This window comes from Elephas maximus, chromosome X, assembly GCF_024166365.1.
Source record: "Elephas maximus indicus isolate mEleMax1 chromosome X, mEleMax1 primary haplotype, whole genome shotgun sequence".
Classification (NCBI taxonomy): Eukaryota; Metazoa; Chordata; class Mammalia; order Proboscidea; family Elephantidae; genus Elephas; species Elephas maximus.
Genome location: NC_064846.1, coordinates 47,711,532 through 47,724,634, shown reverse-complemented (window position 1 = coordinate 47,724,634; position 13,103 = coordinate 47,711,532). Strand labels below are relative to the sequence as shown.

Sequence of the window (13,103 nt, the reverse complement as noted above, 5' to 3'; positions counted from 1 at the left end):
AAACTTGTACATGAATGTTCATAGCAGCATTATTCATACTAGCCAAAATGGAATGCTATTCAGCTATTAAAAGGAATCAATTACTGATAAATATAACATGGATGAACCTTAAAAACACTCTGCTAAGTGAAAGAAGTCAGACACAAAAGGATTAAATATTGTATGATTCCATTTATATGAAATGCCCAGAATAGGCAAATCCATAGAGAAGGAAAGCAAATTAGTGGTTGCCAGGGGCTATGGGGAGAGGAAGGTGGGGAGCAATTGTTTAATGAGTACAAGGTTTCCTTTTGGGGTGATGAAAATGTCCAGGAACTGTGGCATGGTTGCACAACCTTATGAATCTATTAAAAGCCACCATAGTGTATACTTTAAAAGGGTGAATTTTATGGTATGTAAGTTACATCCCAATAAAGCTGTCATTAAAAAAAATTGTGGTATGTCCTTCAGTCCTTCATTGTTTCTGATAAGAAATCTGCAGACATTCCATAGACAATCCCTCATTTATTTATGGGGGCTTTCAACATTTTTCTTTGTGTTTATTTTAGCTTCAGCCATTTGATTATGATGTGTCCAGGAGTAAATTGCTTTGTGTTTATCTTTTTTGGGGTTTTGTTCAGCTTCTTGAATCTGTAGATTTGTGTCTTTCACAAACTTGAGAAGTTTTCAGCCATTCTTTCTTTTTTTTTTTTCTTTTTCTTTTTAAGCCCTTATACTCTTTCACCTCTCAATCTGGAAGTTTTATGACATGAATGTTAGACCTTTTGTTGTTGTTCTAAGGGTCCTTGATACTTTTTCTTTCAATGTTTCCTACCCCCCTCTATTGTTCAGATTGAATAATTTCTATTGATCTAAATTAAAGTTCCCCGTTTCCTCTGTTATCTCCAGTCTAAAACCCCTGTTGCTGTCAAGTCAATTCTGACTCATAGTGACCCTATAGGACAAGGGTAGAACTGCCCCATAGCGTTTCCAAGGCTGTAATCTTTAGGGAAGCAGACTGCCACATCTTTCTTCCACAGTGTGGCTGATGGATTTGAACTGCCAACCTTTCAGTTAGCAGCCAAGTGCTTAACCACTGCGCCACCAGAGCTCCTTATCTTCGGTCTGTTATAGAAGCTATCCAATGAGTTTTTTATTTTGGTTTTTGTTCTTTTTTAGTTCTAAAATTTCAATTTGATTTTTCTTTATATCTTTTATTTATTTATTTATGCTGAAATTTGCTGTTTTTCCATTACTTTTAAGAGTTTTCCCAATTACTTCCTGGAACATTTTATTATAGCTGCTTTAAAGTCTTGTGATTTTCGTGGTTCTTTGTATTCCAGGTAGTTTGGATGCTATTCTGAACATTTTGAGTGTTATAAGACTCTCAGTCTTGTTTAAATCCTAAGGAGAATGTTAATTTTTTTTTTTAAGCGGGTGGTTGACCTGGGGTAGGTTCAGACTGCAAGTACCAATCTGCCTTCTCCGGGCTGTGATTCCAATGTCAGTTCAGTTTGCAAAACCTTTGCAGTGCTATCCAGACTTTTCCCACGTGTGCGCCACCCAGTGGCCTGTCTGAGACTGCAATGGTGTTCTAGCAGCTCATTTCTCAGTCTTGGGCATGCCGTGTTTATGGAATGAGATTCACACATGCTCAGCTTGAGAGTGGGACCAGGAATTCATCAACACCTTTATGGGGTTGCTTCCTTGAGCTCCTTTCTCTCTGCTGTCTCCCCAGTACTTTCCAGTTTCCCCGGGCTTCTCTTTTAGTCCTCTGGACAGAAAATGAAGGCTTTAGTTACATCATTCAGATGTGAAGTTTCACAACTGCACCCATGTCTTAGGTCAAGTGTCAAGAAGACATAGAGGGAAAAAAAATGCAGCACGATTTTCTCCACCCTTTTGGGACCACAGAGCCACCAAACAGAGAGGAAGTTTTCCCTCCCTCAGAGTTTTAGCTTCTTAAGATACTGTTGCCACAGGCTGCCTCTGCTACCATTGGATTGCTTGGGGGCTGGAGTGTGGCAGAATTGAGGAAAGAAGGATTTCCATACACTCTCTGAGCATTAAGAGTTTCCTTGTACCTCAAACCAAAATAGAAGGCTTTCTTGGATACATCTCTTTCTGCCCCTTGGTACCTGCTTCTGATACATTGAGTTCAGTCTGGGATCCTGGAGAGGGAAAAATGGACAACTCACCACTGGTTTGGTAATCTTCTTTCCCAATCTGCCTGTTGTTATTGACTTTTCAGTCTTCAAATAGTTGCTCCATGCGTTCTATCTAGGTTTTATAGCTAGAGAAGAGTGAGGGCGGAGTGTGCTTACTCTATCTTGCCCAGAGCCAGAAACTGCCTATCATATTTGCAAGTTGGCTGGCTAGAATAAACTAAAGCCGTTGCCCTGGAGTCGATTCCAACTCACAGTAATTGTACAGGACAGAGTAGAACTGCTTCATAGGGCTTTTAAGGCTGTAAATCTTTAAGGAAGCAGACTGCTACATCTTTCTTCTGTGGAGCAGCTGGTGGGTTTGAACCACTGACCTTTTGGTTAGCAGCCAAGTGCTTTAACCACTGTGTCACCCGGGCTTCTTGGGTAGAGTAAGGAGTATAATTTTAGCAGTTCTCAAATTTCATCTCTTCCACAAAACCATTCTCAAATCTCTAGCCAACACACCTTATTTCTCTTTCCCAGAGAGCTTGTCACTTGTCCCATATATTTTGGCTCTTGGTTGTAATCAAGTGCTAATTTGAAATATAAGCCATTTCTTGAGGATTTTTAATAGCTTCGTTTGTTGTTATGAATAATAAAAAAGTGTTATATTAATACATTGATTTATTCAGGAAAATAATAAACAGCATATACCGAGTGCTTACTCAGTAATGCTTACTCATACTTAATGTCCCAGGCACTATGTTGGTCATTTTATGTGGTGTTAGCTCATTAAATTCTCTCAACATCCCTTTCAGGTAGGTACTTCATGTTGTAATTGAGTTAGCTGACACACACAGTTTAAGTGACTTGTCCAGAGTCACTTGGCCAATAAGTGGCAGAGCTGGGATTTGAACCTAAGTTTGATTCCAAACTCCAAGGTTCTTAATCATTGTATTACGTTTCCTCTAGTTATTTTATTCCTTGCCTTCTCAGTAGGCTTGTAGGGCAGGCATGGTGTCTTACTTATATCTATCTTTTTTTTTTTTTTCCTACAGCACTGAGAACAATGTTAGGCACACAGTAATTGATTGATTAATGTTTGTGGAACTAAATTTAATGAATTAACGGACCTGAAAGAGAATCAAACCCATGACTCTTGTCATATTGCCGCCATGTTCATACCAACTAAGCTAACTCAGCACATTATCCTATACAAAAAACAAAAAAGGCCTCCAGAAAATATTTGTGACAATGAGCTGGCAAGAAAGAGGTTTATAAGTATGACTAATTGAACAGAACTCCGTTTCCAAGGTATACATTTTGGTTCTGGCCTTCAGTCTGTCTTTTTGCCTTTTCTGGCCCTCTTTGTCATACTTTGAATTTTTTAAACAGTTTGTCTCTTTCACGTGATTTTCTTTTTGTTTTCTTTTTTCCCTGTCTCCCTTCCTCCTTCCCTTCCTCCCTCCTACTCTGCCCTCTCTGTCTCCCGAATGTGACTTCTGCCTCTGCCACTTATTATCTGTGTGACATTGGGCAAGTCATTTAATCATTTGAAACATTGATTTTCTCAGCTGTGAAATGAAGATGATGATGGTGGTGATAAAAACTGTGAAGATTAAATGAGGTGATGCATTTGAATACTCACCCTAGTGATTGGCACAGAGAAATTCTCAATACAAGTTCGCTATTTTGATAATTATTGATGTGGAAGGCCTCTTTATATGTTAAGAATAACTTACCCTGTGGCATATTTGTAGCCTGGGAAACTGAATTTGGGAACTCAGAACAAGGCCTGTCTTAACCTACAAAGTTATTTTTCTTTTTGAATCTCGATGTTGGTTTTATCTCCTTTATCTTTGGCCTTTCATGTATCCTCGGAATCAATTCTGTCATCTTCAAGATTTAACTTTTGGTGCTCAAATGTCTAATTGGCCTTGGACAAATGCCAGCATTCCTTTATGGTCAGTGGGCAAAGCCTGGCAACAGAATGCAACTTTACCTGGCCTATCAGTATCATTTTTCCTCTCCCAGGGTGAGTCTTTATACTGCGGCTGTCACGTAGGAGCAGGGTTAGGCCAGACTGCCTTACTCCAGGCCTGGAATGACTGTTAATAACTCTTGTTCTAGGCACTGAGAGTTGAACCAGAGTTGTTAGCAGTCACTTTCTCAGAGCACAGCTGTCTTATGAAACGACTGTATTGAAAACGCATGGTAACCTGGCCAGCCCATGGAGGCAGAAGTGACTTGAATTTGGTGTGCCTCTTCCCTTTTATGGACCACAGGAAGTCCCGTTGGTCCTGTAGGACTGTGAAGGCCTGGCCTGGCTAACAGCATTCTCCCCTTCCATCATCCCCTGAAAGCACATTAGGCCTGAACCAGGTAGAGAAACCCCTGGGACCAAAAGGAAGGAAAAAGGGCCTTCCTGAGGTCATATTTTGGAGGGAGATCGGCCCTGGCATAAAGCAGCAAAAGAGATAAAAGAGCTTGGGGTCTGGAGTCAGAGAAACCTGTGTTTGAATCCTCACTGTATCTCAGGTACAGCATTGACTGGGTCATTTCACTTCTCTGAATCTGGTTTCCTCATCAACAAAATGAGAATGGTAATAATACCTACCTCATAAGATTGCTGTAAAAATGAAGCTAGGGAGTGAATGTAAAGCAATTAATTAGATATTTGCCTGGAATATATTAAGTGCACGTTATCATCATCATCATGGCAGTGTTAACACAGACAGCAGCAAGAAGAAACAGACTGGGGGAAATGAAATGCAGCCTTATTCTCTTGGATCCCGTTGTAATGTCTCTTAGTCCTAGGCACACATCTGTGAGCTCCAAGAGAAGCTTAAACGCCCCAGAGGGTCTTCAAGGTGTGGACTTCTTAGGGCATTGGAGATACCAAGGCTGCTGTCTGTGTGTGAAAGAGAGAGCAAGAGAGAGAGAAAGAATGTGTGAGAGAGAACAAGAAAGAGAGAGATCCAGATGTGGCTAGTGTCTTGAGGTCTGAGAGCAACGTTGGATCGGTGGTGGTTGTACACGATGCACATCAAAGCAGCCTTTCTTCAGGAGGGACAGACTGTTATTCTTTGTGCCTCCCTTAGTAGTAAAAGACCATTGGCCTTGAAAGATGAAGGAAGCTACTTAAATCCATCTCCAGGGCTCTCACAAGCAGAGTTTGTTCCTGAGTTAATTGTTCTTATAAAGGGTTGCTATTATGCATTTTAACAAGTCTGGTATTGGGAAATAGCATCACTACCCAATGCTGGAGACTGAAGGTTTTCTTCTTCCCTTTTTTTTTTTTGTCGTTTTGTTTTTAAGTCACAGAGTCCAATATATATAACAGATCAAAAAAAAACCTGGACCACTGGCACTTATGCCCCCCGACCCCACCTCCTGCAGCAGCCCCTAAAGGCACTTCTGAGAAATTGGGGGAACACAGTTGGCACAACACTGCAGTTGGCTCCCTTGGTTCTGCCAGCCTTTTACTGCCCATGTGTCTGTTTGGGAAAAAGGATTGGCCATGGCTATATAAATAAGCTGCCATGTGGTAATAAATGGGTTTCTACTGTAATAACAGAGCACTTAGCTACCACAGTTCCCCATTTCTAATGCCGCCTGAGTTGCAGCACTTGAAGCCATGGATTGGGACTGCCCGAATGTTTAGGGAGCCCAGAACTCATTATGTAATGAAGTGCTGGATCCAAAGGGTGTTCAGCAAGTGATTGGCGGGGGAGTTGAGGCAGTGGTGATGCTGTTCCGAAAATTTCAGTTAGTACAAAATATGCTGCTTTTAATTTATATTGTGCATGTGTGCAAGCTCTAGTGCTCTTTTAGACAGAGAGCCGCATGTATGCATAGTGTCCTCCCATATGGCATGGCTTCATCTGACACGTTTTTTCCCTACCTTGCATCAGAGTCAGAGTGTGACCTGGACTTTGTATCTTTTTTTCCCTTCTAGGCTACAGATGAACATGTTGAATGGAGCTCTTCTGGCATTGCTTTTTCCTGTGGTAAATACCCGCCTGGTAAGTAGCCTATTCTGAGAATGTACCAGCAACATATGAATCAGTATTTGATTGCTCCTCCATTATTGATTGCTTGTCATCATCCTTAGCCCATATGCCCATGTGATTTTTAAAATATCTGTATTTTTAATGTTGAGGTTTGATGCAGTCCTGTTTGGGTTCAGTGGAGATTGATGGAGGTGGGAGAATTTTGTGGAACTTCGGGGCTGCAATAATCTAAATCACAACTAGGACAGATAAAAAAAAAATGACAGAAGCTCTTGGGGAGATTTGGTGGTGAGAAAGGGGGCCCAACCTATTAGATAGAGATTTCCAGGTGTTCTAAGGGGCTCTAGTGTGAACTTACCAACATTAGCCCAGAATAGTCTGCAGGGGAGCTTCAAAGCCTGTCTACTTTGCCAAGGGCCTCCCTTGGACAATAATTAGATTCCTTCTGCCTCATTCAAACAAACCCATGGAGCAGTCTAGACAACAAAAACCCTCAGTGGCTAGCAGGTAGAATTACACAGTGGCAGGGGGCCAGGTGACAAATCAGCATAGAGAGTGCTGCAAGGCTGGGGTGACAGAGCTCTGTCCTCAAACTCCTACATGTGGGACTGTATAGGAATTAGCAGATAACGTCAAAAAGCCCTGGGAAAGTAATTGCCTGTAAAATTGTTACTACTGCTTTCTGTTTCTAGAAGTTAAATGGCCTCACACATTAATATCATAGTATAAATCTCAAAGTGGTCATCCTTCCTATTTGTATAACATTTTATAGTTTACAAGGTAGTTTCACATAACAGGTGTATGAGGGTAGATATGGCAAGTATTATGGCCTCTTGTTTTCAGAGGAAGAAACTGACATTCAGAGAGTGATGTTCAGAGAGTCACGTAAATTCTAAGTGGCAGAGTTAGGACCAGAGCCCAAGCCTCCTGATTCTAAAACCACGGCTATACTTTGTTCCCTCTGAGGGTTTAGTCCCTGCCCCCCTCCCAGTTATTTATATGTACCCTTATGATAGTTATATTTTTTTATTGTATTTTTGGTGAAAGTTTACACAGAGAATTAGGTTTTCATTTAACAATTTCTATACATATTGCTCAGTGACATTGGTTACATTCTTCACAATATATCAGCATTCTCATTATTTCCATTTTGGTTGCTCTGTTTCCACTATTCTAGCTTCCCTGTCCCCCCTTGCCTTCTTGCCTTTGGTCTAGGGTAAATGTTTACCATTTGGTATCATCTGGATAATTATTTTGAGAAGCACAGTACTCGTGGGTGATACTATTTATTTTATGGGCCATTCTGTCATTTGGTTAAAAGGTGACCTCTGGGAGTGGTTTGTGTTCCAAGTTTAAAGAGCACCTCAGGGCAGTAGTCTCATTGGTTCATCCAGCCTCTAGTGGTCCAGTAAGTCTAGCCTTTTTTTTAGAAATTTGTGTTTCGTTTTACATTTTTCTACTATTCTATCTGGGACTATCTATCGAGTCTCTGGTCATAACAGTCGGTAGTGGTAGCTGGGCACCATCTAGTTCTTCTGATCTCAAGGTAGGTGATGTTGTTGTTCATGTAGACTGTTGGTTCTGTACCTAGTTTCTTCTTTGAGTCTTTGGTTTCCTTCTTTCTCTGTAGCAGCAGATGAGTAGAGACCAATAGTTGTGATAGTTATACATTTTAGATGCATTTTATAAAAATAGAAATTAAAAGAACTATTGATCTAAGGAAACCCTGGTGGCGTAATGGTTAAGTGCTACAGCTGGTAACCAAGAGGTCGGCAGTTCAAATCTGCCAGGCGCTCTTTGGAAACTATGGGGAAGTTCTACTCTGTCCTATAGGGTCGCTATGAGTCGGAATCGACTCGATGGCAGTGGGTTTTCTTTTTATTTTTGGTTATTGATTTAAAGCAGTGTTTTGGAACCCTTACTAGGTTCCAGGGTTACCTAGGTATACTTGAAAAAAAAAAAAAAACACTGATAAAACAATAAACAGCCCTGGTGGTGTAGTGGTTAAGAGCTATAGCTGCCAACCAAAAGGTTGTCATTTCAAATCCACCAGTTGCTCATTAGAAACTGTGTTCAGCAGTTCTGCTCTGTCCTATAGGACCATTATGAGTCAGAATCAACTCGACAGCAATGGGTTTTTTGGGAGGTTTGTCCTGAATCCACCTTTGGAGAGTCTAACTTCAGGATCTGTGATACAGCCTGGGCATTGTGTTTTTAAACGTACCTGTCATGGATTGAATTATGTCCCCCAAAAATATGTGTCAACTTGGCTAGGCCATGATTCACAGTATTGTGTGATTGTCCACCATTTTGTCATCTGATGTGATTTTCCTATGTGTTGTAAATCCTATCTCTATGATGTTAATGAGGCATGATTAGAGGCAGTTATGTTAATGAGGCAAGACTCAATCTACAAGATTAGGTTGTATCTTAAATTAGTCTCTTTTGAGATATAAAAGAGAGAGATGAGCAGAGAGATAGGGGGACCTCATACAACCAAGAAAGTAGAGCCAGGAGTGTGCATCCTTTGGACTCGGCATCCCTGCACGGAGAAGCTCCTTGTCCAGGGGAAGATCAATGACAATGAACTTCCTTCAGAACTGACAGAGAGAGAAAGCCTTCCTCTGGAGCTGACACCCTGAATTTGGACTTATAGCCTCCTAGATTGCAAGAGAATAAACTTCAGTTTGTTGAAGCCATCCACTTGTGGTATTTGTATTATAAAACCCAGAAAATTTCTATTACAGTAGCGCTAGTTAGCTAAGAGAGTATCCTAGGCAGTTCTAACTTGGAGTCAGAGTTGAGAACCATTGATTTCAGACAATGGTTCTTAAACTTTAATGTTCATAGGAATCACCTGAGAGGCTTGATTAAAAACTGGGACTGAACAGGTCCCATCCCGAGATGGTGTGACTGAGAGGACCTGGGGTGATGCCAGGGAATGAGCATGTATAACAAGCCCCCAAGTGATGCTGATGCAGAGGTCCTCAGACCACTCTTGGAGAATCAATGTGCTATGCATTGGTGACTTAAAGTTCTTCAAAGTGTGTAACTCAAAGTATGATCTGAGGAAAATAACAAATGGTGGTGAGGGGTGGAGAAATTAGAACACTTGTACATGGCTGGTGAGAATGTAAAATGGTACACCCACTTTAGAAATCAGTACTGCAGTTCCTCAAAAGGTTAAACACAGAGTTACCATATGACCCAGCAGTACTGCTCCTAGGTATATACCCAAAAGACTTGAAAGCAGGGACTCAAACAGATACTGGTACATCAGTGTTCATCACAACATTATTCACAATACCCAAAATGTGGAAACAACCCAGGTGTCCATCAACAGATGAATGGATAAACAAAATGTATCCAAAATGTAAATATTTTGTTTATACAAAATGTATCCAAATGTATAAACAAAACAATATTATTCAGCCATAAAGAGAAATGAAGTTCTGATATATGCCACCACGTGGATGAACCTTGAAAACATTATGATGAATGAAACAAGTCAGATACAAAAGGACAAATATTGTATGATCTCACTTATATGAAATATCTAGAATAGGTAAATACATAGAGACCAAAATTTATTAAAGTTTGATACCAGGGGCTGGAGGCAGGAGGGAATGGGAAGTTATTGCTGAAGGGGTACTGAGTTTCTGTTTGGGGTGATGAAAAACTTTTGAAAATAGTTGTGATGGTTGTAGAACACAGTGAATGTAATTGATGTCACTAAATTGTATACTTAAAAATGGTTAAAGTGGCAAATTTTATGTTATATATATTTTACCACAAACAAAAAGAAAACATGGCCCAAGGACCAGTATCACATGGGTGCTGCTTGTTAGAAATGCAGAATCCAAGCTCCCACCACAGACCTACTGTATCAGAGTCTGCATTTTAACTGGATCCTCGGGTAACTTGCTTGTTGAAAATGAAGAGGACTTGGAACACTTATTGGTGAAGATCAAAGACTATAACCTTCAGTATGCATTGCGTCTTAACATAAAGAAAAAAAAAAAACCTCACAACTGTACCAATAAGCAACATCATTATAAATGGAGAGAAGATCGACATTGTCAAGGATTTCATTTTACTTGGATCCACAGTCAATGCCCATGGAAGCAGCAGTCAAGAAATCAAATGACACATTGCATTGGACAAATTGCATTGGGCAAAAGAACCCTTTAAAGTGTTAAAAAGCAAAGAAGTCACTTTAAGGACTAAGGTGTGCCATGGTATTTTCGGTCACCTTGTATGCCTGTGAAAGCTGGACAATGAATAAAGCAGATGAATTGATGCTTTTGAATTATGGTGTTGATAAAGAATATTGAATAAATACCATGGACTGCCAAAAGAACAAACAAATCTTTCTTGGAAGAAGTACAGCCAGAATGCTCCTTAGAAGCAAGGATGGCAAGACTTTGCCTCACATACTCTGGGTATGTTATCAGGAGGGACAAGTCCCCGGAGAAGGACATCATGCTTGGTAAAATAGAAGGTCAGAGAAAAAGAGGAAGACCCTGAATGAGATGGATTGACACAGTGGCTCCAACAATGGGCTCCAGCATAAAAATTATGGTGCAGAACTGGGCAGTGTTTCGTTCTGTTGTACATAGGGTCGCTATGAGTTGGAACAGACTCCATGGCACCTAACAACAACAATAACTCACAATGGCTCCATTTTCATGCATCTCGGCAATTAGCTTTGGTCTGGTTATTTTAGGTGGCTGGAACTTCTCCCAGGCTACTTCTGGCCTTGAGGACTTTTTGCTTTGCAACCCCTTAGTTGAGCTCAGATTGATTTAAGATGAGACAGAGAAAGATCAGCATCTTTTTCTTAAGCCTGATGATCCAATTAGGAAGGAAGCCAACTTTTGGCTTCTCTTTTGCACTTCCTTTATAGCCCTTTATGTTTTTAATCCTTTTAAAATTTTCTTTTTCATTTTTGCTCATTAGCAGTAATGAGAAAGCAGGGAAGGTAAAATGAACTAATTAGTGTGTTATGCCAGTAACACAGGCATACATACACTCACATATATAAAGACAGAAAGAAGGAGCTGGAGGAAGTTGCCACAATCAGCTAAAGGATTTAGGGTCATCAGTGAATTTCCATTGCTCTGCCCTATCCTGGGATGCATTGGCACCAGGATTTACAGACCAGGTAGAGAATGCCCAGGTCTCAGTTCCTCCTGGTTTTCCATCTTCAAAGCTGACATCCCAGAAGAAGGAACGTGCATTCCAATGGCCCATATTACAAGTAAGTGATTTTTACAGCCAGAATTCTGGAGAAGGTCTTTTTTGGCTTTAAATGAAGTGTTATTGTTTTTGAGCCCATATTTATATTTTTTGTCAAAACAGAATAAAATCTCTGATTCCTAGATATTTTTCCAGTTGTCCCATTGCAAAGCAATCAAAGTTAAATGGGGAAGCTACAGAGAAAATAAATTCTGATTATTTGTTTTCCTAAATTATGAGATTCTTGGATATGATTTACCTTGTCAACTCAATAAGAAGGGGAGGAGGAAGAAGAGAGATTGCTTGTAAAAGAGTGTAGAGGAAAAGAAAATATGAAAGAGCCTATAGAAAAAAGACTATGGAAATATTAGAGTCTTTGGGTTCTATCCTCAATCTTCTTTGTGTCACTGCTCATTCAGCAAACTCTTGGGGATTGTGTAATCTTTTTAGCACTAATGATTCTCAAATCTCTACCTTCAACATAAATCACTTTTTGAGTCCCATCTTCACTTAGAGGGTCCATAGGTATTTCAGACTCCACATAACATTGTTGAGTTTATATGCTTCCTGCAAATCCCTTGTCTTCCTTTGTTTCTTGTATCAACACCATCCTCCACCCCATGGCTTGGTTTATAAACCTAGGAACCATTCTAAATTCCAGAATGTATGCTTCTAAATGAAGTGTCTTAAGTGATATGCCCCCTTGTTTCTTGGAGGGGAGGAGGAGAAGATGCATCATGGAATTCTTGATTATTAAATTAGTAGAGAGTTCAAAGCTTGTGTGGTCTAATCTTCCAGAGGGGAAATTTAGGAGGGTAAATGACTAGCTTAAGAAGCCAAGGTGGATACCTCTGGAGCCTAGGTCTCCTGACTCAGACATAAGAGCTCTTTTCCTGTTCCATGACTGAAAATTCAGGGCAAGTTTGAATGCTGGTGAGGCAAGATGCTAGAGATGCTTCTTAGTTTCCCTCCATCTAAAAGAATTGAACATGGGCTTCTTTGAGAAGCTGAAGAGAACTATAGAGCTTCTTCCCAGATAAATGCACACATACACGCAATTTGCATACAATTTCAGGAGGAACACCGATATCCCCTCCCCCAGCCCATCCGTGGATCCCATGCTAAGATACTCCTTGTTTTAGTTTAAGGAGCCTTTTTGGCACAGTGGTAAAGTGCTCAGCTGCTAACCAAATGGTTGGTGGTTCAAACCCACCAGCAGCTCCTCAGGAGAAAGATGTGGCAGCTTGCTTTCGTAAAGATTACGGCCTTGGAAACCATATGGGGCAATTCTACTCTGTCCTATAGGATCAATATATATCAGAATCGACTTGAAAGCAACGTCTTTGGTTGTAGTTTTGTCTTAGTTTGCTAGAGTTGCCATAACAAAATACCATAAAGTCTGTGGCTTTGAAGAACTGAAATTGATTTTCTTACTGTTTTGGAGGTTACAAGTCCAAATCAGGGTCTTGGCAGTGTTGATCCTTTCTGGGGGCTTTGAGAGAGGAACTGTTCCATGCCTCTATCCTAGTTTCTGGTGGCTCCTGGCAACCCTTGGCATTCCTTTACTGCTCATAGATACATCTGCCTCCATTGTCACACGGTGTCTTCCCTCTGTGTTTGGCCAGGTTTCCACATCTGTTCTTTCATAAGACATCACTCAGAAGGGATTGAGATTAGGACCCACTCTATCCTGGTATGATCTCTTTAATCCAACTGTTAATAAGTG

General features: G+C 40.5%; 1 protein-coding gene across 7 annotated transcripts in view; it reads left to right on the top strand.

Moving 5' to 3' along the window:
* Nucleotides 1-13,103, top strand: part of TMEM164 (transmembrane protein 164) — a 195,596-nt gene that overhangs the window by 108,345 nt on the left and 74,148 nt on the right. For all 7 annotated transcript variants that reach the window (XM_049872081.1, XM_049872086.1, XM_049872087.1 and 4 more), the window contains one exon: nt 6,085-6,151. In XM_049872081.1, coding sequence (XP_049728038.1) covers nt 6,085-6,151 — 67 coding nt within the window. The remainder of the gene's footprint in view (nt 1-6,084; nt 6,152-13,103) is intronic.